The 25,805-nt window shown below is 45.4% G+C and overlaps 2 protein-coding genes across 7 annotated transcripts; one reads left to right on the forward strand and one right to left on the reverse strand.

Annotated features, from left to right (window-relative positions):
- Positions 351-4,830, reverse strand: THYN1 (thymocyte nuclear protein 1). 2 transcript variants are annotated; one of them, XM_021063175.1, is made up of 7 exons: positions 4,542-4,830; positions 2,935-3,119; positions 2,259-2,327; positions 1,831-1,923; positions 1,207-1,302; positions 831-981; positions 351-552 (listed from the first exon to the last, which is right to left on the reverse strand). In XM_021063175.1, the coding sequence occupies exons 1-7, from the start codon at positions 4,582-4,584 to the stop codon at positions 506-508; spliced, it is 684 nt and encodes a 227-aa protein (XP_020918834.1). In that variant the 5' UTR covers positions 4,585-4,830; the 3' UTR covers positions 351-505. The 2 variants fall into 2 exon arrangements, with proteins under 2 accessions (XP_020918834.1, XP_020918833.1); XM_021063174.1 differs by having other exon boundaries at positions 4,467-4,787.
- ACAD8 (acyl-CoA dehydrogenase family member 8) lies at positions 4,831-25,805 on the forward strand. Of its 5 annotated transcripts, none has more exons than XM_021102135.1 (12): positions 4,887-5,057; positions 5,813-5,941; positions 6,985-7,085; positions 7,509-7,678; positions 8,265-8,374; positions 8,754-8,830; positions 9,138-9,275; positions 13,053-13,188; positions 13,272-13,369; positions 21,447-21,599; positions 22,131-22,233; positions 25,079-25,805. In XM_021102135.1, the coding sequence occupies exons 3-12, from the start codon at positions 7,053-7,055 to the stop codon at positions 25,129-25,131; spliced, it is 1,071 nt and encodes a 356-aa protein (XP_020957794.1). In that variant the 5' UTR covers positions 4,887-5,057; positions 5,813-5,941; positions 6,985-7,052; the 3' UTR covers positions 25,132-25,805.

A 25,805-nucleotide genomic window follows, 5' to 3' on the forward strand; every position in this document is an offset into this window, starting at 1 on the left:
TCACAATACCTGCCCCCTCATGTCTGTGGCCCCTGGCAAACAATAAAACCTGTTTTATTAACACCTTTTTTAGACAAGCAGGTGACTGAGAAAGGAATTCCAGTTTTTTTCCTATCTGGCAACTTGTCCTTAAACTGCTGGTTTAAACCCCTGTGGGGCCAGATACTTCAGGGGCAGGCTGGAGCAGAAAGACATGTGTTTCTGTGGGTGTTGCCAGACTAAGCGTTGCACCTGGTACCTGCTGCTGTGAAGGACAATGGCAGGGCACCCCGCACCTCACCAAAGGGACTGAAAAATAGGCAGGGGGACATCTACTACCCCAAGGTTGATTTAAAAGAAACACTTCTGACTTTGATATATTCATGTTTTATTCAAAGTACTCAAACCCCACCTCAGCATACAACCCCGGGTGAACATAACAAGCACGCTCCCCACGCCTGCTTGTCTTGTGGCAGCTGGACATCTCTAGAGCAGCGTCTTGCCTATTCTAGCAGCAGCATCTCAGTTAACTTGGTTCCTTTTCCTCCAGGCTCAAAATAAAGTCAAACTCCTCTGCAGAAGAGGGCAAGAAGGGGAAGGACAGGTCTGCATCTTCTGAACAGGGCAGCCATGACAGGCACTTCCCAAGGTGAGAGGCAGGTGGGCATTCATGCCTAGGGGGTGTCTGGCCACATGCCTGCCGAGCACAGCTGTCCTAGACAACTCAGGCAGAGCTCCTTCCTTAGCTCTTGGGAGTTACAGACAAGAACTGTGCCTGGGTTTTATCAGTTAGTACCTGTGAATTCACAGTCATTCTGGCACACGGTTAAAAAGGAAAGGGCTGGTCTTACCTCGGGTCAGGGGTTGGACAGAGAGTCTCTGGCGAGTGAAGAGAACCATGTTTTTTAAGGGACCACCAGTGGCTCTATGAGCTTGGTGATGGGTTTTGAGCTCAGCCAGGGGAATGAAACGCTTCATCATCCGAACAAACTGTACGTCCACCTACATGACAGCACATGGGGTTGGGACAGAAACACATCCAGCTAAGACTGCCTGCCGTTGTAGCTGCTTGCAAGCTGCCAGTTTGTCTTTCTCTCCAAAGGCAGGGTAACCCCATCAAGGTGAGAGCTGGGCTCTGTGTCCTGACCCAAAAACACCCCAGACCTTCTTCCTCCCCCTCTGTCCATTCTTTCCCTCTCATGAGATAGGAGGAACAGCAGTTTTTACCATGGACCATTTCGGGTTGTCTTCTTTGCTGGATGGATCATAATGGGGACTGTTCTTCTCAAACTGTGTGTGGTCTGGGTAAGCCTCCTTCACAATCTGAAATCAAAGCCAAGCCTCCAGTCATTTGCCTGTAGAGTCAGCTCCACAGCCAGTCTTTAGTCCAACTTTCCTTTCTTACCCTGCATATTCTCACCCCAACTGTCTTGCTATAGAGCCAACAAGGGCTCAAATATCTGGAAATAAGACATAGTCTAAGGCAAGCATAGGAAATCAACCTTATCTTGACAAAAATCTTAAAAGTATGTTCTAAAGCGAAATAAATATTAAAGGTTATTATTAGTGTCACGATTTCTCCACCTGCAGCTAACTGTATCTTGGTAACACCTGGCCTAAAGAGCTACCATTAGGCCTCTTTTTGGCTGAGACACCAAGGTGAAGAAATGGAGAGAAGTGTGTGCCAGTGGGGCCTGAAATGAAGGCCTGCCTTGTCACATATTCCTGTGATAGCAGGGATAGGGAGGAGGGGTACTTCTTTCTGTTCCCTATCTAAGCTGTTTCCCTGTATCTACATGAGTAAGTCTTCCTGAAAGAGGAGGACTTTAGACCAAAGCCTGTATGACCCACCTTCATAAGCCCTGCGATGCCTGGCTTTCTGCAGTTGCTATGGTAGAAGAAGGCGTCTTCCTCCAGCTTCATGGCTCTGAGGAAGTTCCGGGCCTATTCCAGGGGAGAAGAAGCAAGAACTTATCCTCCCCACCAGCTGGAAAACACTAGCCCCAGAAAGCGAGTCTGCTTTTATTAGATTTCCCTTTGTGCAACTTCCCCCCAACTCAATTCTTGCCTTTTATCCAGACTTGTATCAAGACACTGACTAGAACACAGACCATTTGAAAACTGCATGCAGTCAGAGAAATGAAAGTATCTGTTAAATACTTTCAGGTTTGGGTTCTGGGAAAAACAGCCCTGGCCAAGAGATTCTGCTGCTGAAAAAGTCCTAAGAAGGAAGCAGGCTTTTATCCCCTGAGCCTCGAGGTCCTCTCTTACCCTCTTACCTGGTAGTTGCGGACACCATCCCAGCATGTTGTCTGCTTGGGCTGTGCTTTGAGATCCTCAATGCTGAACTAGGCAGGAGGGCATAAAGTCACTCATTAAACAATCCTGAACCAACTGGCAAGAATGTGTGGAAGCAAACAGTTCCTTCCCCTACACTGAGGGTGCTGCCAGCCAGAATGAGTAGAGGAGTCTCAAAAGGATGAGTTTCCTGGGAAGTACTCCCCAGAGCCATTTACACTGGGCAAACAGAAGTGTTACCTTTTTATCCTTGCTAATTCAGAGAATTAGTTGAATAGGTAATCCAGATGATAAAGTAATATGGTTATTTGTATTTCACTTATTAAAGTATTGTGTATCTCTTCTGTAGTATCTCTAATTATATTTTCTCCAGTCTACTCTGAAGGTTGATTTACAGTCACTTCCTGTATACCAGTTGTTGGTGGGGAGATACCTAGGAGCACAGCAGGCAGAGTTGCAACAGCAACCACCTGGCTCTCTAGAGAAAAACTCTGCCAACCCCTGACCTAAATAGAGGATTCACAAAAGAGATAGTTAATGGCAATGTATCCTGCTGATTCTGTCATTTATTACCTTTCCCTACCCTTTAAAGACAAGAAGTGGGTGGCAGGACACTGCCATGTCCCCCATGCACTTTGGAGACAGGTGTGACCTTACCTTCACGTCTACACCTTTCTCCAGTCGGCTTTCTGGCTCTGACTTCATCAGCCAGTATCTGTTGAGATTCTTCCCACAGTCTTCAGAGGCTTCTGAAGTCTCCTGGAGGCCGGAGTTCTCCACTTTAGCAGATGCCTCACACTCGTTCTTTGTTTTAGTCCGTTTTCCTTCTGGCCCCTTCTTGTCTGCAACAGGAGAAGCAGAAAGCACAGAACTGTCTTGATTGCTGAGAGAAAAAGTTCTATTGCAAGAAAAGCTCATGCTTTGGTATGAGAGCTGGATTCAAATCTCACATCTGACGGTTACTTAACAGTGGCAGCTTAATTGCTGAACTTGTTCCTCATCTATAAAAATGGAACCAGAACACCTACCTTATAGGACATCTGCATTATCCATTCAATAGGATAATGCCTCACATGACATATATTAAGTAGTCATTGGATGTTTTCTTTCCCTCACCCTCTTCTGTTCTCTCTAACAAGGAAACTGAGCACCTACTCCGCAGACTTGCTCTGACCATTAAATAAGGTTAATACGAACAATGAGCTTTAGACAATGCCTGGTGTTATAATAATTGCTCAATAAATATTAGCTATCATGTCATCTCAGACTTCTTGCTCAGTGTGCTCTGTGGCCCGCCTCCTTTCTACTTTTTGAAGGTGCCAAGAGAAGCTGGATAAAACAGCTCACTTAGGACTTTACAAGCATGGCAGGACTGGACTGTGTCCTACAGAATTAGAGAATGTGCCTGGAGCAGAGTAGGCATTCAGTAATTAAATTGTTAAATTCTCACTGGATGATAGACCCTATGCAATGTGTTACTGTAACTGTAACTCAGTTAATCTATGCAATCTATGAGATGTTCTAGTCACCTGGAAAATGTGTCCCAGATTACACATCCAATAGAATGTGTAATCTGTAATTATGCAATAGTATGTAATCTGAATGTGTGATGTATAATTACACATCCTGCCACTATGGCCTATCTGAATCCACTTAAAGACCATTCTACCAAGTCTGAACTAAGTCCAAGCTCCTAGGTAAGTCTCCATGAGGCATGTATAATACTGAGCCTTCCTACTTTCCTGGTGGTCCTCTTGGACTTAACCATGCTGTAAGTAACAAAAAGTGTTGTGATCAAACCGGGACACTTGCCATTTCAAAAGAAGTATAGTCTTATCTCTAATTGCTTTGCTCCTGCTCCCCTTCCACCCAGAATGCCCTTCTTCCCTGTGAATATAAAAATGACACCTCGCTTTCCTACCCATTATTTTTGGCTGGACTCAAAGCCCCTCCCTTCTCAAGGCATCCCCTGATTCCTCCCTGCTTTCGCAGTCCCGGGAATCCTTTCACTCCCTCGTTTGCATTGCCCCTGAAAAGGCGCTGTATAAGCACGTGGCAGCCTGTATCCCAGTGGCTTTCTGTGCTTACCAAACATTTACTGCTCAAATGAAGAGGAAGCAGGAAACGCCCTGGGTAAAGCTCGGTAGGGAGGATGGAGAGTTGGGACGTTAAACAGCAAAACCACCCACCAAGGGCTTTCCCCATACGCAGGGGTGAGTGAGCGGCACGAAGCGACCGCCTTTCCGCAGCAGGGTCCGGCTCACCTGGCCCAGCGGCACCCGCCAGCCTCTTCCGAGCTCGCGCCATGGCGTCCCGAGGGCTCCCGCGCAGGGCGGGGCGTTTCCTACGTCTGCATCGCCACTGCGCAGAGCGCGCCGCTAAGCGCTCCTGGTCCTCACTCTCTTAATCACCGCCCTTTACCCGCGTGAGGCTCTAGCCCTCACACCTGCGACTCCAGCCCACCTCCCCGCTCGCCGCGAGCCCGGACTTCCAGTTTAGTCACTTGATCGCGGAGGCCCCAGGGGTGTCTGGGAGTTGTAGTCCCGGCTTCTCGCTCTGAGGCGTGAGGCCGCACGCAGGGTCAGACTTGCACCTCGGCTCCCACCGTGCTTTGCGGCCCAGCTCTTGATTGTCAGACTTCTGGCGGAGCCAAGTGGAGCAGGGAGCGGTTATGCTGCGGGGCTGCTGCCATCGTGTCTGGACACGTCTTTGCGACCTGCGCCGCGGTCTCTGGGCCCCCGCCAAGAACGGCCGGCGTAGCGTGGTCTCCTGCATTGATCGTAAGACTCGCCCGGGGGTCAAGGGTCCGTCCACCTGGCCCGCCCTGGCTGCCCTCGGTCCCCGCGTCAGTCCATTAGAGCGCCCTAGTCGTCTCCCCGTCCCGGACTCGGCGCGGCCGGGGGGAGCGGGGTTTTTCTTACTCAGCCGCCTTGGGGTGAGCGGGACGGGGGACACTTGGCGGCTCCCCAGGTCTTCGTGGTCAATGCTGGCTCGTAATTGTTCATATTGTCCACAACGTGCTTTATGTTGTCAACCTGTTGACAAGTCTCACAGGGCTGCTTGTTTGTCCAGTAACGAAGGGGTTTTACATTGTTAAACATCCTGCTTTAAGGGAAGAATTGGTTTCGCCGAAGAAACCAAGAAACCCGTGCTTTGTTTTCTGTTTGTTTGTTTTTTTTTTCATAACCGGGCATAAAGATAGTAAGAACATGAAGAGTCCAGTGCTGGTTGTGACTGATGAACAGCTCTGGTAATACAGGATTTGCTCACGTGTATACATTTTATAACAGCACCAACAGCTTTCACTAATTAATTCCCTCAGGAAAATGACTCGTTGAAAATGAGAAACCAAAAGAAGACATTACCTGAATGTCTTCTGGCACCAGCCAGATAATTTGGATGTAAGGAGTGGTGGAGACCTGGTCTGACTAGGGGATACCCAGCCATTTTGTGACTCTGTCAAGCACCTAATGACATTTTTCTTTTGGAATTAAAAAAAATTTTTAAATAAGTGACACTTTTTTTTTTTAAACAGCAGAGTAGCCTACAACTCCCTTAGCTCAACATCGAGATCTGTAAAGTATGCTACATGTAGGACAGTTTTCTTCTCAATGTCCTAAAACACCTCTATAGGCGGTCACCCTGTCCTAGCACTTAGAATTTGGTAAGCAAGCTCTTTTTTTTTTTTTTTTTTTTTTTTTTGGTCTTTTTGTCTTTTCTAGGGCTGCACTCACAGCATATGGAGGTTCCCAGGCTAGGGGTCTAATCAGAGCTGTTGCTGCTGGCCTACGCCAGAGCCACAGCAATGCCAGATCCAAGCCGCATCTGTGACCCACATCACAGCCCACAGCAACGCCGGATCCTTAACCTGCTGAGCAGGGCCAGGGATGGAACCTGAAACCTCATGGTTCCTAGTCAGATTCATTAACTACTGAGCCACAACAGGAACTCCTTGTTGAGTATTTCTAGTAGTTAGTGGTGGAACGTCAACCAATGAGGTGCTTCTTTCACTTTTTTAAAAGAAAATTTTTTTTAGTAAACTGAAACTCCTTTCAGTTTATTGTTCTACATATTAGAATATCAAATTAATGGAAGTGATCAGCAAATATTTCTCATTGTTCCAATGCATATTTTAATGTGAAAAGTAATTCTTGAGTTATGATTTTTATTATATTTTATTATGTATCATTTCCTCCTTTTACAGATGAGGAAACTTATGCAGTGTCTAGTGTAGCCCCTCATTTTACAGTGGGGCTGAGAGGGGAGCCTGAGTTCCTAGAAGCTGTATAATTAATAGTTTCAGAACCAGAGCCTTAACACCTGGCTCCTTCCATACAATTTGTTGCCGCTTCCCAGGCATTCCTTGAGCATCATGATTCTCAAATAGAACTGTTGACTCTCTAGTTAGGTTTATCCTTAATTTGGGAGGTAAGCCAGAGTATACATATCTTCCTTTCCTGATTGATCTTTTTTTTTTTCAGGGCCACACCTGCAGCACATGGAGGTTCCCAGGCTAGGGGTCAAATTGGAGCTGTAGCTGTCAGCCTACACACCACAGCCCCAGCAACAGCAATGTGGGATACAAGCTGAGTGTTCGACCTACACCACAGCTCATGTCAATGCCAGATCCTTAACCCACCATCCATACAGGCTTTATGGTGCTCCTTGCTTGCAGAACGTTTCACTGACCCCTGTCCTTGCCCATAGCATCCACGGGACTAAATGAAGAGCAGAAAGAATTTCAGAGAGTGGCCTTCAGCTTTGCTGCCCAGGAGATGATGCCAAACATGGCAGAGTGGGACCAGAAGGTATGGGTTTCCTTTGTGATGGATGTTCCCACAGATGTGCAGAGACCCTTATTTTCATCTCCTTATGAGCCAGGTTGTTCGGTATTTATTCTCCACTTAACAACCCTTAGTGGCCTGATTCCTTTTCTGAAAGGCATCCTCCTCATCTTGTAGATAGCATTTTTTTTTAATTGTACAAAGATTTGGACATTCTTAAAACCAAAGCAATTCTATTGATGATAAAAAGAAACTTTAACACCAGAAAACCAGCTCTTGCAGGATGCTCTCTAACTGGTACCACTGTGCAGATGACAAAAGGCATCATGAGCTAAGAGAGTCTGCACCCTCTCCCTAATGTAGGCTTCTTTATCTTTTCCTGTGCCCTCTAAAGAGTAGCCCAGTCATGAATGACCCTTACAATGACCCTGCTCTCTTTGTATGCAGGAGCTGTTCCCAGTGGATATGATGCGGAAGGCGGCCAGACTGGGCTTTGGGGGGGTTTATGTGCGAACGGATGTAGGAGGGTCTGGATTGTCACGGCTCGATACATCTGTGATCTTTGAAGCCTTGGCCACAGGCTGCACCAGCACCACAGCCTATATGAGCATCCACAAGTGAGTGGCCAGGCTCAGGAAGCACAAAGCGGTGCTCCTGGGGGTTGACTGAGAATTCTTATCTAAACAGGGGAAAGATTTCTCTTTTTAGGTTGACTGCTCTTTGAACAATCAGACTGTTAAAAGTTCACAGTAGGGCTGTGGCTCCCTGCTGAACTTGAATCTGTCATCTTGTACAGTGCTTAGGGAATGCTGGCCTTCTCCAAAATTCCAGATTGACCTGGTCTCAAGCAGACTTCTCCAGTAGAGTGGTCAGCACCTGTTCCCTTTTCCCCAAGACAGAAATGAAACCTTCAGTAATTTGGGGAAGTACATATGACTCCTTAATTTTTAGGGGGCTCAGTTAACTTAACTAAAAATAGCATGAATGACATCCAGGTGAGAAATACCTTGGTCCTGGGTTCCTCTAGGACTATTAATCCAGCCCTTGGTTATAAAGATTAATCTTCTCAGTTGTGACTTTTCCTTTTCCCACTCTCTTCTGCCTCACTCTGCTTGTTCTCTTTCACCATCCCCTCCATGCTCAAATTTCTTTCTCTCTTCTGTCTTTATCTCTGTCAATGTGTCTTCTTGGTGTACCTGTCAGCATGTGTGTCTGGATAATCGATGCCTTTGGAAACGAGGAGCAGAGGCACAGGTTTTGCCCACCACTCTGTACCATGGAGAAGTTTGCTTCCTACTGTCTTACTGAACCAGGTGAGTTTGTCAAGTTGAGCACAGGCCAAAGCGGGAGGGGTTACTCAAGGGCAGTCACTGAGATGCCTTCTTAATCCATTGGCACATGTAACAATGGTTGGCCTAGAAGTTTGGTCTTGATTTCTGTGACCAGATGTCAAAAGACTAAAAGGTGCCTAGGGCAGAGGTTTCCTCTAGGAGGCTGTTGGTGTGTTGGGAGACAGAAAATGGTCTCATTGCCCTGTACAGAAGTTCAGACAGCTTCTTGGCCACCTGGATTTTAAAGCATCCAGCTCTGAGGTGTTTGTTACAAGGGAAGTTTTCTTAGGAAGGGGAGCCTTGCTGGGGCTCCCTTAACTCCCCCATACCCACCCCTGCTTCCCTTCGGTTCCTGCCTTAGGGAGTGGGAGTGATGCTGCCTCCCTCTTGACCTCTGCTGAGCGGCAAGGAGATCACTACATCCTCAATGGCTCCAAGGTACAAGCATGCTGTCCTTAGTGCTCCCGGGACAGCTTGGAGGCTGTTCCTCTCCATGTAACACAGCCTGAACCCCACGTCTGGCGTGAACCATCCCCGGGTTTACCTGTGGGGAAGAGAGCCTCAGACCCGCTTCCCTTAGTTTACCTCTGTTTCTCTCCTCATCTGAGTCAAGTTAGTTTCATTCATTTTGTCTTTCCTATTTATAGTCTCAGTGCAGGTTCTTTTTAACCCTCGTTGGTTTCTCTGTGCCACCATACCTCTTAATGTCCCCTTGCCAGTTCTTTTCCCCTCTCCGACCCCTCAGGCCTTCATCAGTGGCGGCGGCGAAGCAGACATCTATGTAGTCATGTGCCGAACTGGAGGACCTGGCCATAAAGGCATCTCATGTGTAGTTGTTGAAAAGGGGACTCCTGGCCTCAGCTTTGGAAAGAAGGAGAAAAAGGTGAGTGCTGTTGGACAGGAAGGCAGCCTCTTCCTTTGACAGACCAACCTCTGCTCCATTTCTGGAAATGGATTCCATGCTGGCTCCCTAGCCCTGGAGGCTATTGCTTCAACGAGGGTTTCGACAGCAGTGTATAAAATAGCATAGGGCTCAGTTAAAGAGCACTGGGCTGCAGGTGAAAGGGCAGCATTTGCTAGTGTGGTCCATCTGTGGGAGGGATTCCTTTGTCTCTGCTGCCACCACTTTTGGACTGTATTTTTTTTCTACTGTCTTATTTTTGATTCCCTCTTATTACCCCAGGAGGAAATGCTTACAAAGGACTGAAGTCTCAGGAATGGAAAGCATATGGGCCCCTTTTCTTCTTTAAATAAAAATGCAGTAAAACTCGGAGGTAATTGTGGGACTTGCAGTAAAATAAGATGGAGTGTTTCTATAGGTTTCGAGAAGGCATTTCTGTAATGAAGCAGTCCCATAGCCAGGCCGTGAACAGTGGAGCTGTGATTGTATAATTGTAGGTGGTGATAAGGGTGAGGTTCACTCAGATGGGCCAGGCTAGAGGGCAGCCCTCCACCTCCAGCAGGTACTTGTAGGTTAGGGCTTTTGGAGAGAAGTCAGTAATGAGATCACCCAGATAGACTTCTGCTGTCATAGCTCCCTGGATTTCCATACGACCTTCCGGAGCCTTTGTAACTGCTAAGAGTGAAGAGAGTTGGAGTTCCCGTTGTGACTCAGCAGCTTAAGAACCCAACATAGTGTCCCTGAGGATACAGGTTCTATCCCTGGCCTGGCTCAGTGGGTTAAGGATCTGGTGTTGCTGCAAGCTGCATCTGTAGGTCGCAGATGCGGCTTGGATCTGTTGTTGCTATGGCTGTGGCATAGGCTGGCCCCTGAAGCTCCGATTCAGCCCCTAGCCTGGGACCTTCTATGTGCCGCAGGTATGGCTGTAAAAAGAAAAAAGAGAGAGAGAATCACTGCCCCTTCTCTCTCTCAGCAGAGCGGGACCTGCTAGACACTGACTATGTACAGAGCCTCATGCTCCATCCTGGGGGATACCAGAGTCACCATAGCCTTGTCATAAGACATACACGTTTATAAAATATAAGCTGTGTACACGTGGTGTGTAAGTTATATAGTTATAAGATTTCTTTTTTTTTTTTTTTTTTTTTTTTTTTTGCTTTTTAGGGCTGCACCTGCAGCATATGGAGGTTCCCAGGCTAGGAGTCTAATCAGAGCTACAGCTGCCAGTCTATACCACAGCCACAGCAACACCAGATCTGAGCCACATCTGTGACCTACACTACAGCTCACAGCAATGCCAGATCCTTAACCCACAGAGTGAGGCCAGGGATAAAGCCCACAACCTCATGGTTCCTAGTCAGGTTTGTTTCTGCTGCACCACAACGGGAACTCCTGTAGTTATAAGATTTCTTAAACCCAGGAGTGTCTGTTTCGGATTATAAGAAGACTGACATGGGAGTCTGATACACAGTTTTATAGGACCAAGTTATACTGATTCAGGTGTTTGTGCTTATAAAGATAGCGATGATTGTTTCAGCACACATCAGGGTTTTTTTCTAGTATCTGTTGACAGCATAGCAAAATAAGTGTAGGCCCTGGAGAAAAATCACAAATAAATTCCATAAGCAAAAAGTGTCTCTTTTCTTTCCTTCACTTCCTGTCTCTCTCCTCTTACTTTTAAGCATATATCTTTTTTTGCTTACTTGTTTTCTTTTTAATTATTAGTTTTGCTTTATATGTGTTTTATTAATGTAAGAGAAATTTGGAAGGTCAGATTTGATGAATGAAGATTCAAGAGCTAGCAAGTACCCACTGTGCCAAGTAATGGGACAGAATAGCGAAGCAGACAGATGTGCCTGGCCCCTGCAGCACTGACTTTGAGCAGCAGGGACAGATGGCAGACACAGGGATAAAGAGGGTACCTGTCATTAGTGCTTAGTGCAGGGAGAAAGGAAGAGAGGATGGGGCGAGGTGAGTGAGAAGAGCATCTTGGGATAGAGACAAACTGATTGCAGAGAATTTATCTTACATGAGGTTTTTGAGACAAAATCTTCAGCAGCTGCAAGTCACTGTGAGGAGGTTCTGGGCAGAGATGACTGGTCAAAGGGCCTGAGGTGAGAACAAAATGAGCCTGTTTTGAGAAGCCAGAATCTAGGTGTGGCCAATGGTCCTGAACAAAAGGAAGGGTTTGGGCAGGAGTTGGAGAAGCAGGTGGGGCCTTGCAGGGCAGGGATCACCACGAGCCCCAGCGTTGATTTGGCTGCAGTGATGGCCTGAACAGTTGGCTGTGCTCTCCTTTTCCAGCCCCATGGCCATCTTTGCTCTAAGCACATACTTTGACTACTGTGCTGACCACATCCTTGTAGCTGAGACCTTTAAACAACCAGCTTTGTGTTGACTTTGGGAGAGTAGTGAGGCAATGCTTTATCCTGGATTTAAGTGTGTAGGAGAGAAGACAGGCTTGGCAGGGGAGGGGAGGAGAAGGTGGATGTTTTCATAGGAGAGGGTTGAGGTAGTGGTGGTTTGTACTTGGTTCTCTTACAGTTAGGTGGTGTTGAGGTCTGCACTAGCTGCACCACTCCAGGTGTGTATCTTCTGGATGGGCTAAGTTCACAGTCAGACCACACAGGCCAGTGTTGGAAGATTCCAGACTTGGGAAGGAGACCATGGGGGCCTTGAAGTTAGTGAGGTCAGTGCTGGCTCAGCTGATGGAAGGGCCTCAGGGGGCATTACTGAGGCTCAACTTTGAGGGAAGTGGGGGGTGGGGAGTCCTCCCTGGGAGGGAGCAGAATAAGCAAAGTCCAGGTTTATAATCCTAGCTGCACAACCAGTTTGCAGACTGGTTTAAGTGGAGTAGAGGACACAGGGCTGGTGGGGGTGGGGGGGCTGACGGATAGAAGAGAAGGCCTGAGTCAGTGTTGGAGGAAAGACCTTAAATAAAAGGCTGGTGTGGAGTGCTTGTTCCCACCATAGGAGCTGCAGAGCCTTCATAGGGACTCGGAGTCGGTGCTCAGCTGCAGGGCCCTGGGGCTTTGTCTGGTCTTTGGAACCTGCCTCACCAGCCTCAGAGCCATCTGAAGCCTGGGGTCCCTGGAAGAGGGGATGAAGGGGGTTTGTATGGGAGATGACACATGAAGGGAGCCACTGCCAGAGCACAGAGGTGTCCCATGACCTGTCAAGCCTCATGGCCAGGACTGTGCTTAGGTGTTCAGAGTTGCCTCTGGGCTCCTTACTCTGAGTAAACCAACTCTGGGAAAAGCAGAAACCAAGAAACACCTCATGTGCAGTGTTTGCCAGTTTTTGGTATAATGTCACTGGCAGCCAGGCTGGGAGAGAATATGTGGAACTGGTTGTCACCAGATGGTGCCTGCCCCTGGCTCAAGGCCAACATGGGGGATGTCACGGCAACAACTTACAAGAACACTGAGCTTTTAAAAGAGCGAGGGTGGCTGTTGCTAATAATTATCCTTGTGCTGTCCTGTAAAAGGACAGATACTCCAAGTAATCCTTATATTGCCAGTGGTTTCTTATAAAAGAATGTACTCACTGAGGCACCAAAAAGAGGACAGTTCTGCCCTAGTCCTGAAGAAAGTTTTGAGCAAAGTTTGGGGATAGGCTAGTCCTATAGAGTGAACTTTAGGAAGGTCTCAAGCGACGAAGTCCCAGGATAGTAGAGCTTCTGCATCCCAGGCCGTGGTCAACAGGAGCTGCCCTGAACGGGGACCTTTGGGCAGCCATCTAGCCCCTGATGTTTGCCAGGTGGGGTGGAACTCACAGCCAACCAGAGCGGTGATCTTTGAAGACTGTGCTGTCCCCGTGGCCAACAGAATCGGGGACGAGGGCCAGGGATTTCTCATTGCCCTGAGAGGACTGAACGGAGGGAGGATCAATGTCGGTGAGGACCCAAGGCTGGGGGCAGGGGGCAGGGGTGCAACCCTGTCCCTGGCTCACAGGAGATGTCGGTACCCTCCTTCCTAGCGTCCTGCTCCCTGGGTGCTGCCCATGCTTCAATCATCCTCACTCGAGACCACCTCAAGGTCCGGAAGCAGTTTGGAGAGCCCCTGGCCAATAACCAGGTAACTTCCCACATGTCCCTGCATGGCTCTGTCTCTAGAACATTCCCTAGGACTGGAGGGCCCTGATGTGTCTTGTGAGTTTTGCCTCCATCTCAGCCAGAGCTTGTGCTCTATTTCTCTTAACAATTTTAAAAATAACTTTTATTTATAGTCGTAGATTCATGATATATTACCTGGCAAGAAAAGCACATTTTAGAAGAGTATGCTTACATTTTTGTTGTTTTGTTTTTTTTTACAAAATACATAAATATATGTAAATATTAATAAAACATTTTCAGAGATACCTCTGAAAATGCAAATGTAATCATTTCAGGAGGGTTAAATTAGAATGATTTCTCTTTTTTTTCTGTTGCTTGTTTGTGTTCCAGTTTTTCTTCTTTTTCTTCACTGAAGTAACATTGATTTATAACATTACATGAGCTTTGTATGTACATTATAATTTGACTTCTGTATACACTACAGTGAGCTCACCACCAAAAGTCTGATTTCCACCCATCACCATCCAGTTGACCTCTTTATCCACTTCACCCTTCCCCACCCTTTTCCCCTCTGGTAACTACCAATCTGTTCCCTCTGTCTATATGGTTTTTGTTTTGTTCTGCGTGTTTATTTATTTTGTGTTTTTTAGATTCTACATATAATAAGAGGTACATATAAGTGAAACGATATTTGTCTTTGACATTTCACTTAACATAATACTCTCTGGGTCCATCCATATTGTAACAAACAGCAAGGCTGCATTCTTTTTTATGGCTGAGTATATTCCATTGTATAAATATAGCACACTTTTTTGTCCATTTATCTGTTGATGGGCACTTAGGTTGCTTCTGTGTCTTGGCTATTGTAAATAACGCTGCAGTGAAGGGGTGCATATATCTTTTTGAATTAGTGTTTTTATATTCTTTGGAAAAATACCCAGGGGTGAAACAGCTGGATCATATGGTAGTTCTATTCTTAACCTTTTGAGGAATCTACATGGTGTTATCCATAGTGGCTTCACCAATTAACATTCCCACCAATAGTGCATGAGAGTTCCCTTATCCCACATCCTCAAAAACACTTGTTATTTCTGATCATTCTAACAGGTGTGAGGTGACATCTCATTTTGGTTTTGATTTCCAGTCCCATGATAATTAGTGATATTGACTACCTTTTCATTTGTCTGTTGGACATCTATATGACTTCTTTGGGCAAATGTCTATTTAGCTTCTTTGCCCATTTTTTAATTGGATTATTTGATTTTGTTGTTGTCGTTGAGTTGTTTATATTCTTTATATACTTTGGGTGTTAACTCTATTGGATATAGGATTTGCACATATCTTCTATTTTGTAGGTTGTCTGTTCATTTCATTGATAGTTTTCTTTGCTGTGCAGACAATTCTTAGTTTGTGGTCCCATTTGTTTATTTTTGCTTTTGTTTCCCTTGCTTGACCAATCCAAAAAAAATACCACGAAGACTGATATCAAAGGCACACTGCTTTTGTTTTCTTTTATAAGTTTTTTAGTTTCAGGTCTTACATTCAAGTCTTTCATCCATTTTAAGTTGATTTTTGTGTGTGGTGTAAGATAGGGGTCCAGTCTCATTCTTTTGCATGGGTCCTCCAGGTGTGCTAACACCATTAATTGAGGTGACTGTATTTTTCTGTTGTCTCTTGTTTGCCCCTTTGTCATAAATTAATTGTCCATATGTGTGGGGTTTTTTCTGGGCTCTCAATTCTGTTCCATTGATCTATGTGTCTGTTTTTCTGCCAATACTGTGCTGTTTTGATTACTGAGGCTTTGTAGTATAATTTGAAATCAGGGAATATGATACTTCCAGCTTCATTATTTTTTTGCAGGATTGGTTGTTTATGGTCTTTGGTGGTTCCATACAGATTTTAGGATTTTTGTTGTTGTCCTATTTCTGTGAAAAATATTATTGGGTTTTTGGTAGGGATTGCACAGAGGCTGTAGGTTTCTTTAGGTAAGATGGACACTTTACCAGTGTTAATTTTTCCACTCCATGAGCATAAAATATCTTTCCATTTCTTTGTGTTATTTTTAGTTTCTTTCAACAATGTCTTATTTTTCAGTGTACAGGTCTTTTTCCTCCTTGATTAAATTTCTTCATGGGTATTTTATTCATCATTTTGTTATGATCGTAAATGGGATAGTTTTTTTGTTTGGTTTTTTTGTTTTTTGTTTTTTGTTTTTTTTGTCTTTTTAGGGCCACACCCATGGCGTATGAAGGTTCCCAGGCTAGGGGTTGAATCGGAGCTGTTGCTGCTGGCCTACACCACAGCCACTGCAACATGGAATCCAAACCGTGTCTGCAGCCTACACCACAGCTCACAGCAATGCTGGATTCTTAACCCAGTGAGCAAGGACAAGAATCGAATCTTCGTCCTCATGGGTACTAGTCAGATTCATTTCTACTGAGCCATGATGGGAACTCTGGGATTGCTTTCTTAATTTCTCATCCTGCTGGCTCATTTTACTGTGAGACATACAACAGATTTTTGTGTATTGATTTTGTACCCTGCATCTTTATAACATTTGTTTATTATTTCTAATAGTTTTTTGGTGGAGTCTTTAGGGGTGCTTTGAGTATAAACTCATGTCAACCACAAATAGTGACAGTTGTACTCCTTCCTTTCCAATTTGGATTCCTTGTATTTCTTTTTCTTGCCTAATTGCTCTGGCAAGGACTTCCAATACTATGTTGAATAGGAGTGGGGAGAGTGGGCATCCTTGTCTTTTTCCTGATTTTAGAAGAAATGTTTTTGATTTTTCACTGTTGATTTTGATGTTAGCTGTAGGTTTGTCATTTATGGTCCTCATTATGTTGAGTTTTCTTCTATACCTGTTTTATTAAGAGTTTTTTTTTTTAATCATAGGTGGATTGTTGAATCTTGTGAGGTACCTTTTCTGTATCTATTGAGATGATTGTATGACTTTTATCCTTCATTTTTAAAATGTGCTGTATTACCTTGATTGAGTTGCAGATGTTGAACTGTCCTTCCATCCTTGGAATAAATCCAACATGATTATGATATATGATCCTCAATATTTTGTTGAGATTTTTGCATCCATATTCATCAGAGGTACTGGCCTGTAATTTCTCCTTTTTGCATTGTTCTTGACTGGTGCTGTTATCAGAGTAATGTTCGCCTTGAAAAATGAGTTAGGAAGCTTTTCTTCTTCTTCAGTTTTTCGGAATAGTTTGAGAAGGATCAGTGTTAAATTTTCTTTGAATGTTTGGTAGAATTCACCAGTGAAGCTATCTGGACCTGGATTCTTGTTTTTTGGGATATTTTTAATTACTGTTTTAGTCTCCTCACTAGTGATTGGTCTATTTAGATTTTCTGTTTCTCCATGATTCAATCTTTGACAGTTGTGTGATTCTGACAACTCATCTGTTTCTTCTAGGTTTTGTTGGTGTATAGCTGTTCATAGTAGTTTCTTATAATCTTTTGTATTTCTATGATATCTGTTGTAACTTCTTCATTTCTGATTTTATATGAGGCTTTTTTTTCCTTAGCCTAGTAAAAGTTTTGCCAATTTTGTCTATCTTTTCAAAGAACCAGCTCTTCATCATTGATCTTTCTATTGTCTTTTTAGTCTGTATTTCATTTATTTGTGCTGTGATTTTTTTTCTTTTCTTTTCTTTTTCTTTTTTTTTTTTTTTTTTAGGGCCACACCCATGGCATATGGAAGTTCCCAGGCTAGCTGCCAGCCTACACCACAGCCACAGCAACGTGGTATCTGAGCTGTGTCTGCAGGCTACACCACAGCTCACAGCAAGGCTGGATCCTCAACCCACTGAGCAAGGCCAGGGATCGAACCCACATCCTCATGGATACTAGCCAGATTTATTACCACTGAACCACGAAGGGAACTCCTATGCTCTGATTTTTATTATTTTCCTCCTCCTGCTGACTTTGGGCCTCATTTGTCCTTTTTGTAGTTCCTTTAGGTGTTAATATTAGAGTGTTCATTGAGTATTTTCTTATTTTTCGGGGTAGGCCTGTAGTGCTATTAACTTTCCTCTTAGAATCCTTTTGCTGCATCCCATAGATTTGGGTATGTTGTATTTTCATTTGTCTTCAGGTAATTTTTGATTTCTCTTTTATTTGTTCACCCAATAGTTGTTCAGTAGTATGTTTGTAATTTTTGCAGCTTTCATCTTGTAGTTGATTTCCTACTTTCATATCAGTGTTGTCAGAAAAGATGCATAATGATTTCCATCTTCTTAAATTTATTGAGAGTTGTTTTGTGTCCCAATATATGGTCTGTCCTTGAGAAAGTTTCATGGGCACTTGAGAAGAATGTCTATTCTGCTGCTTTGTGGTGGAATGTTCTCTATATATCTAGTATGTCCATCTGGTCTAATGTTTCTTTTAAGAGTCATGTTGCTTGTTGACTTTCTCTCTGGATGATCTATCTGTTGATGTAAGTGGGTTGTTAAAGTCCCCAGCTGTATTGTGTTGCTGTCAATTTCTCCTGTAGGTCTGTTAAGAGTTGTTTTTTATATTTTGTTGCTCCTATGTTAGGAGCATGTACATTAATAACAATTATGTCTTCCTGATGAATTGTCTCCTTTATCATCCTATCCTACTATCTTTGTCTTTTCTTGCCTTTTTGGCTTGAAGTCTCTTTTGTCTGACATGAGTGTGGTGACACCTACTTTCTTTTGGCTGCTGTTTTCTTGCAGCATTAGCTTCTGTCCTTTCTCTTCGAGCCTATATTTGTAGAGCTGAGATAAGTCTCCTGGAGGTAGCATACACTTGGGTCTTTTTTTTTTTTTTTAAGGCTGCACTCATTGTATTGGGTGTTTCTGGGCCAGGGATTGAATCTGAGCCATAGCTGTGACCCTGCAGCAATGCTGAATCCTTTAACCCTCAGCATCAAGCTGGGCATCGAATCTGCACCTCCACAGTGACCCAAGCTGCTGCAGATTCTTAACCCGTTGCACCACAGTGGGAACTCCATGTCTTGTTTTTTAATCCATCTAGCTACTCTGTTGAATTATGAGGTCAGTCCATTTACATTTAGGGTGATTACTGATAGATGAGGTCTTAGTACCACCATTTAATCTCTTGTGTTCTGGTTACTTTGTGTCGCCATTGCTTCTTTTTTCCTGTGTGTCTGTCTGCCTTCTTGGTTTTCTGTGATGTTTTTCTCAGTTTACTTTACTCTTTTTTTGTTTCATGATGACCATGAAGTTTGTATAAAATATCTCAAGGGAGTTCCTGTCATGGCTCAGTGGTTATCGAACCTGCCTAGCATCTCTGAGGATGCAGGTTCCATCCCTGTCCTCACTCAGTGGGCTAAGGATCCGGTGTTGCCATGAGCTGTGGTGTAGGTTACAGATGCGGCTCGGATCCCACATTGCTGTGGCTGTGGCATAGGCCAGCAGCTACAGCTCCAATTCAACCCCTGGTCTGGGAACTTCCATGTGCTGCAAGTGTGGTCCTAAAAAGACAAAACGACCAAAAAAAAAAAAAAAAAAAGTCTCAAGGATAACATAGTCCTTTTTCTGCTGATAGCGTCCTATCTTCATTTGCCTGTAGAGCTCCATCCTTTTCTTCTTCCCCTTTTACAATTGGTTATCTCAAATTATCCCTCGTGATGTTGTGAGTTTGCTCCCAAATTGAAGGTACTAGTTATTTTAATGATTTTTTCCCTTTAAACATTACGCTATATAATTGCTTGACAACCTATCCTGATACAGAGTTGCAATTTCCTGACTTTATCTATTCATCGTCTTACTCAAAGTTTGTGCACTTTATTTAGTCTTTTTGTTTCAGGTAAAAGTGCACCTTTTCACATTTCTTGTGAGACCGGTCTGGTGGTGACAAAATCCCTTGGCTTTTGTTTGGCAGACTTTATTTCTTCTTCCTCTCTGAAGGATAACTTTGTTGGATAGATACTCTCAGCTGATAGTTTTAATCTTTCAGTATTTTGTGTCTATCAGTCTACTCTCTCCTGGCCTGTAGATTTCCTGCTGAGAAATCTGCTCATAGCCTAATGAGATCGCTTTGTAGGTTACTGTCTTTTTTTATGGATGCCTTTAAAATTCTTTCTTTGTCACTGACTTTGAACAGTTTTAATATTATGTGTCTTAGAGAAAGTCATTTTGCATTGAGCTAATAACTAGGTGTTCTCTGGGCTTCATGAGATTGTATATCCAGTTCCTTACCTGACTTGGGGAAATTTCCCTGCTATTGTTTTTTTCTTTCTTTTTTTTTTTTTTTTTTTGTCTTTTTGTCTTTTTAGGGCCACACCCAGGGCATATGGAGGCTCCCAGGCTAGGGGTCCAATTGGAGCCATAGCCGCCGGCCTGTGCCAGAGCCACAGCAATGCCAGATCTGAGCTGCATCTGCAGTCTACACCACAGCCCACGGCAACACCAGATCCCCTATTATTTCTTTAAACAAGCTCTGTGCTCCCTTCTCCCTCCCTTCTCCTGCTGGGACCCCCACTGTCCTTGTGTTGCCTTCCTAATGGAGTGGGATGGCTCTCGGAGGATTTCTTTTTTTTTTAAGTCTTAGCTCTCTCTCCCCTTCCACCTGAATCATTTATAGATTCCATCTTTGAGCTTGTTGATTCTCTCTCCCGTGTGGTCTGCTTTATTCTCATAGCTTTCTAATGCATTCTCTATCTCATTTACTGAGTTCTTCAGCTCCAGAGTTTTGATTTGGTTCTTTCTTTCTTTTTTTTTTTTTTTTTTGTCTTTTTGCTATTTCTTGGGCCGCTCCCGTGGCAAATGGAGGTTCCCAGGCTAGGGGTCTAATCGGAGCTATAGCTGCCGGCCCACGCCAGAGCCACAGCAACGCAGGATCCGAGCCGCGTCTGCAACCTGCACCGCAGCTCATGGCAACACCAGATCGTTAACCCACTGAGCAAGGGCAGGGACCAAACCCGCAACCTCATGGTTCCTAGTCGGATTCGTTAACCACTGCGCCATGACAGGAATTCCTGATTTGGTTCTTTCTTAGAGTTTCAGTCTCTTTGGTAAACTGTGCCTTCTGTTCATTAACTTTATTACTGAGCTCACTGAACTGCCTTCTGAGTTTTCTTGTACTCACTGAGTTTCTCCATGATGGCTCTTTTGAATTTTCCATCATTTAGAGCCCAGTATCCCATGGCTTTATGTTTATTTCTTAGAGAATTATCATCTTCTTTCTGTGATACCATGTGTTCCCATGGTTCTTCTTGGTGCCGGGTGAGTTGCTTCTCTGCCTGCTCACTTGTAGTGGACAGTCCTTTCCTAGGTAGATTCTAACCATACAACAGACTGGTGACTTGAGGCTTTTCTCTTGCTGTCCAATAGGTGGTGCTGTAGTGCAGGTTTTTGGCTTCTTTCAAGGAGCTGTGTGGCATCTGGCACAGTCCACCCTGCACTGCCCCAGGTCGCCCATGGGCTTATTGTTGCTTCCTATTCCCGGGATTCTGGCTGTCACTGGTCTCTCCACCAGGGACACCAGGAAGGCGGGCACTGCCATGTCCAGGGTTACCTGGGTTTACGGGCACCACCACTGCAGCAAGCCGGGTTGGAGCCAGGGGTCAGAGGCACCTGGGCTCTTAGGTGTGTGGGAACTGCTGTTGCCTGGAGGCCAGTTGTGTGGGCTGCCTCTGCTGCTGCTGCTGGGTCTCGGGACTGTGGGCTCAACTGCTGGGGCAGGAGGGGGCGTGGCGCAGGATCTCGGGCACAGCCTCTGCTGCTCCCCTGGTTCTGCCTCCTCTGTTTTCTAGCCCATCCAGCCCACTCGTGAGATATACAGATGGGTAGAGCTCTCCGTATCCTGGTTTGTTGGGCAGGGCACCTTTGTTGAGCTGTGGAAGTTTTACTGGTTGTAGATGGAAAGAGAGACAGAAGGAGCCCCTCATACTTTCACGATGCTGGCATCGCCTCACTGACCTCCTTGAGGAGGTAATGATACTGAAGTGCAGGAAAGTGGCATGGATTTAGGACTCATGAGCCGTGTGTTTTCTCTGTGAAGCTGGGGCCTTTTAGAGGAGGTGCGTCCTTAGGGGCCCTGTGAGGTGCTCAGCCTGCCTGCCCTATCTGGTGTTCTTCCCCTTCTTGCTGAAGTACCTGCAGTTCAAACTGGCTGATATGGCGACCAAGCTGGTAGCCTCAAGGCTGATGATCCGCAGTGCGGCCGTGGCTCTGCAGGAGGAGCGGGAGGATGCAGTGGCCCTGTGCTCCATGGCCAAGCTCTTTGCTACGGATGAATGCTTTGAGGTAAGTGCTCATGCTCTCTTTGTCCTGGATGACAAAGGATGTTGAGGGCCATCCGTCAGCTCCTGGAACACTGTAAGAATATGGGTTACTCAGGAGAGGCCTGCACAGGTCCTGCTGTAGCCAGCCCTTTATGCGCTCCATGCATTGCACATTTGGTTGTGTGCTGGGGAAGATGCCTGTGCGTATTGCTCAAACATAGCTCTGGGCCAAGTCTAAAATGTCAGGGGCAGAGCCAGTTCCACAGTGAGGCTGCATTTGCCACGTCACAGAATCCCAGTCCGGTGCATGGGCAGCTTCTCCCTGCAGACGGTAAGCAAGACGGCAGAGGTCTCTGAGTCCCATGGGGTTGGACTTTCCTTGTCGTCTCTGAGCACACAGAATCCGGAGCCTGTTTGGCTGGGCTGGTTGCCTGCTGGCTAGTCTTCTTCGCATTGGTTTATAGCAGGCTCCATATTGGAGGCTGGGGTGGAGAGAGGGCCTCAGGTCCAGTGCCTCCAGAGTCAGAGATGTCTGGTCCCTGTTTCTCTGTAGATCTGCAATCAGGCTCTGCAGATGCACGGGGGCTATGGCTACCTAAAGGACTACGCAGTCCAGCAGTATGTACGGGACTCCAGGGTCCACCAGATCCTTGAAGGTAAACTTGGCCAGAGGCTCTCCCTTTTGGAGCGGTCACCCCAGCTCCACTTCTGCCCTTTCCCATTGTCAATTTTAGAGATGGCTCAAAATGAGATGGAAACTTTTTTTTTGTCTTTTGTCTTTTTAGGGCCACACCAACAGCATATGGAGATTCCCAGTCTGGGGGTTGAATTGGAGCTGTAGCTGTCGGCCTATGCCAGAGCCACAGCAACGTGGGCTCCGAGCTGCACCTGCGACCTACACCACAGCTCATGGCAACACTGGATCCTTAACCCACTGAGCAAGGCCAGGGATCAAACCCGCGTCCTCATGGATACTAGTCAGGTTTGTTAACTACTGAGCCACGATGGGAACTCTGAGATGAAAGCATTTTGAAAATTGCAGCAATGACTGACTGTTCTTACTTTGGAAAACACTTGGTCATCAAGAACCCCAGAACTTCTGCCTGGAAATTTATATGGCAGATGCAAGCCAGTTTGATCACTAGCAGCCTCTATAAAGTGATCATCAGCTAGATGGTCTAAAAGATATCCATCAGTATTCTAATGGATTTTTCAGTAAATAAAATGTCTTAACATGGGCATCGTCTTGCTAATCCCAGGCCATGGGAGGGAGCCATGTGAGCTACAGGAATAGGGATCTGCACAGCCTTCTTCATTCCTCTCCACAGGGTTTGCAGGTCTTGAAATTACATGACTCTTGTTCAGCCAGTAGGTAGCTGAGGCTGTTATACTGTAGCAAAGACAGATGGGGCACAGGCTTGTCAGAATGACTTTCAGTGAGGAATGTGGGGATGGAGGAAATGCCTCTGAGCATGGGCCTCCCTACCTCTTCGAAAGCATCTTCTCAAACCTGACCATTGTCAGGACCACCAGGAGGGTTTGTGAGCATAGAGCTCCTGACTCCATGGTCATAGGTGGGCCTAGGAATCTGCATCTCTGATAAGTGTTGTGAGGTTGCTGCTTCCTCCCTGGGAGCCAGACTCTGAGCTCCATGTCCAAATCTCAGGCTTCTAAATATCAGTGTCTGCTTGCTTGCTTTCTTTTCTTTTCGGGGCCACACCAGCAGCATGTGAAGTTCCCAGGCTAGGAGTTGAATCAGAGTTACAGCTGCCGGCCTCGTCACAGCCATAGCAACATGAGGTCCCAACCACGTCTGCAACCTACACCACAGCTCACAGCAACAGCAGATCCTTAACCCACTGAGAGAGGCCAGGGATGGTACCGAGATCCTCATGGATACTAGTTAGATTTGTTTCGCTGTGCCACAGCAGGAACTCCCTTTCTGCTGCGCATCTCCCTAAGGCATGTTTATAAGCCTGCAGTTGCTGGTGCACAGGTTAAGCTCCCTGTGGCCACACTCCTCCTGTTACTCAAGCCATGGTGGTTACTTTCCAGCTTTGGAAACTTCTTACTTCTGACTCTGCCTTTTAACCCTATTAGAGGAGTTCTTGTTGTGGCTCAGCAGTTAATGAACCTGACTAGTATCCATGAGGATGCAGGGGCTTGGGACCTCCATATGCTGCGGGTGTGGCCCTAAAAGACATAGATAACCTTGTTAGAATAATGGGGAAAGCCAGATATGCTTATTTCAGGCCACATCATCCTCCACATTTAGAAAAATGTGGTCGCTAGTCTTTGTCACTTGTTTTATCCTGGATTTTGTTACTGGATAAGTATGAAATTTCAGATTTGATTTCATTTGAGATCTGTAATTACTCATTCCTCCTGGAGATTAATTCTTTCTTCGTTAAAGGCCACTGTAAAAGGAAGCAAGCAACCGACCCCAACCCCTTCTTTCAGGGAAAATATTTTTGTTTGTTCTTTTAAAATTCAGTTTTCTAGAGTTCCCGTTGTGGCACAGCGGAAATGAATCTGACTAGGAACCATGAGGTTGCAGGTTTGATCCCTGGCCTCACTCAGTGGGTTAAGGATCCAGGGTTGCCATGAGCTGTGGCATAGGTCACAGATATGGCTCGGATCTGGCGTTGCTGTGGCTCTGGCGTAGGCTGGTGGCAACAGCTCTGATTAGACCCCTTGCCTGGGAACCTCCATGTGCTGTGGGTGCAGCCCTCAAAAGACCAAAAAAAAATTAAGTTTTCTAATTACCAAAGACGTTGGTATATTTATTGTTGAAAACTTATAAAATATAGGAAAAGTTAAAAACTCATTCATATTTGACATCAGAATTAATATTTTGGGCTCCTTTTATATTTAAGTCCAAAAATATCTTCTTTTGGACTTTTTCTGTGCTTTTGTAGATACGTTTTTTAAAAATAGAATTATACAACATATACTATTGTATGTTCTGCTGTTTTATTTTTGGGTTTTTTTTTGTGTGTGTGTGTTTGCATAACAGAAGCATATTGACCATCAGGAGACATTTATTTTTTATTTTTTTAATTAAAAAAAATTTTTTTTTTTTTTTTGTTCTTTTCTAGGGCCACACCCTTGGCATGTGGAGGTTCCCAGGCTAGGGGTAGAATTGGAGCTGTAGCCACCTGCCTATGCCAGAGCCACAGCAACTCAGGATCCAAGTCATGTCTGTGACCTACACTACAGCTCACGGCAACGCCAGATCCTTAAACCTCTGAGCAAGCCCAGGAATTGAACCCACATCCTCATGGTTCCTGGTCGGATTCCTTAACCACTGAGCCACAACGGGAACTCCAGGAGGCATTTTTTTTTTTAAGTAAATTTTCCCCACTTCCTGACATCTGTATTTTGGAAAGGAGTCAGTGATAGCCCCATTCCTTGCACTGTGCTTTGCATCCTGGTTGGAACTTCTCCAGCTCAGGCCAGCTGATCCTGAGTGCCCCACCCCCACCCCCACCCCTCCCACAGGCAGCAACGAGGTGATGCGGATGCTGATCTCAAAAAGCCTGCTTCAGGAATAGTGCCCACCCTGAGGCCCTCGTGGGTCAGGGCTGAGTGGCTCCACATGGATGGTGCTGTGACAAGTGAGTCATGGACTTCCCCAAAGGGCTGAGCTTTTCTAGAGGACCCTTCACAGCAGTCATCTGGAAAGCAGGAAGAGCTCCCTTGGTTGGAAATAGCACAAGACGACATACTGCCTTGTTTTCCTGATGCAGAAGGATGACCTTTTGAACTCTGACCACCACAGCCTTTTCCCTGGATCCGCCAAGTCTCGATTTGTCTGCATTTTGCTGGTTCACCAGGTCCCTCTTCTGGGAGTCTGGGTACTTCCGTTGAATATTTTTCCTAATTGTAAAGCAAAGGTGTGGGAAACGAGAAATGAAGAGAAAATGTCTCCCTGTCTTTTTCTGTCCTTTGTGCCTCAACCAAAGATGCTAGAGGTTTCTGTGGGCTGCACTTCCTCTGCAGGAACTCCTCTCAGTGTAAATCGCAATGAAATCAATGTTTGGGAACTCTTCTCCTGAGCTGTGAGTTAGGGTGTATCTGCACTTCTAGACTAACTGAATATCAAGGGCTGAGATTATTTGGAACTGTAATATTTGCAGCTTTAGAAGCACATGGTCTAGGAATGTTTCTCAGAGTTTCTCTAATACTTCCTGATAAATGCTTTGAGTATATATTTTTTTTCTCTATC

Source organism: Sus scrofa, chromosome 9 (genome assembly GCF_000003025.6).
Source record: "Sus scrofa isolate TJ Tabasco breed Duroc chromosome 9, Sscrofa11.1, whole genome shotgun sequence".
In the NCBI taxonomy this organism is placed as follows: Eukaryota; Metazoa; Chordata; class Mammalia; order Artiodactyla; family Suidae; genus Sus; species Sus scrofa.

Bases quoted from the DNA above. Each gene is read 5' to 3' on its own strand.
- THYN1 (XM_021063174.1), bottom strand. From the start codon at position 4,584: ATGGCGCGAGCTCGGAAGAGGCTGGCGGGTGCCGCTGGGCCAGGTGAG. The intron at 3,120-4,466 runs GTGGGTGGTTTT...CTCCTGTTGCAG, and splicing joins GCGTATGGGGAAAGCCCTTG to ACAAGAAGGGGCCAGAAGGA. The intron at 982-1,206 runs GTAAAAACTGCT...GCTGTCATGTAG, and splicing joins ACAACCCGAAATGGTCCATG to GTGGACGTACAGTTTGTTCG.
- ACAD8 (XM_021102133.1), top strand. From the start codon at position 4,949: ATGCTGCGGGGCTGCTGCCATCGTGTCTGGACACGTCTTTGCGACCTG. The intron at 7,679-8,264 runs GTGAGTGGCCAG...TGTACCTGTCAG, and splicing joins GCCTATATGAGCATCCACAA to CATGTGTGTCTGGATAATCG. The intron at 22,234-25,078 runs GTAAACTTGGCC...CCCCTCCCACAG, and splicing joins GGTCCACCAGATCCTTGAAG to GCAGCAACGAGGTGATGCGG.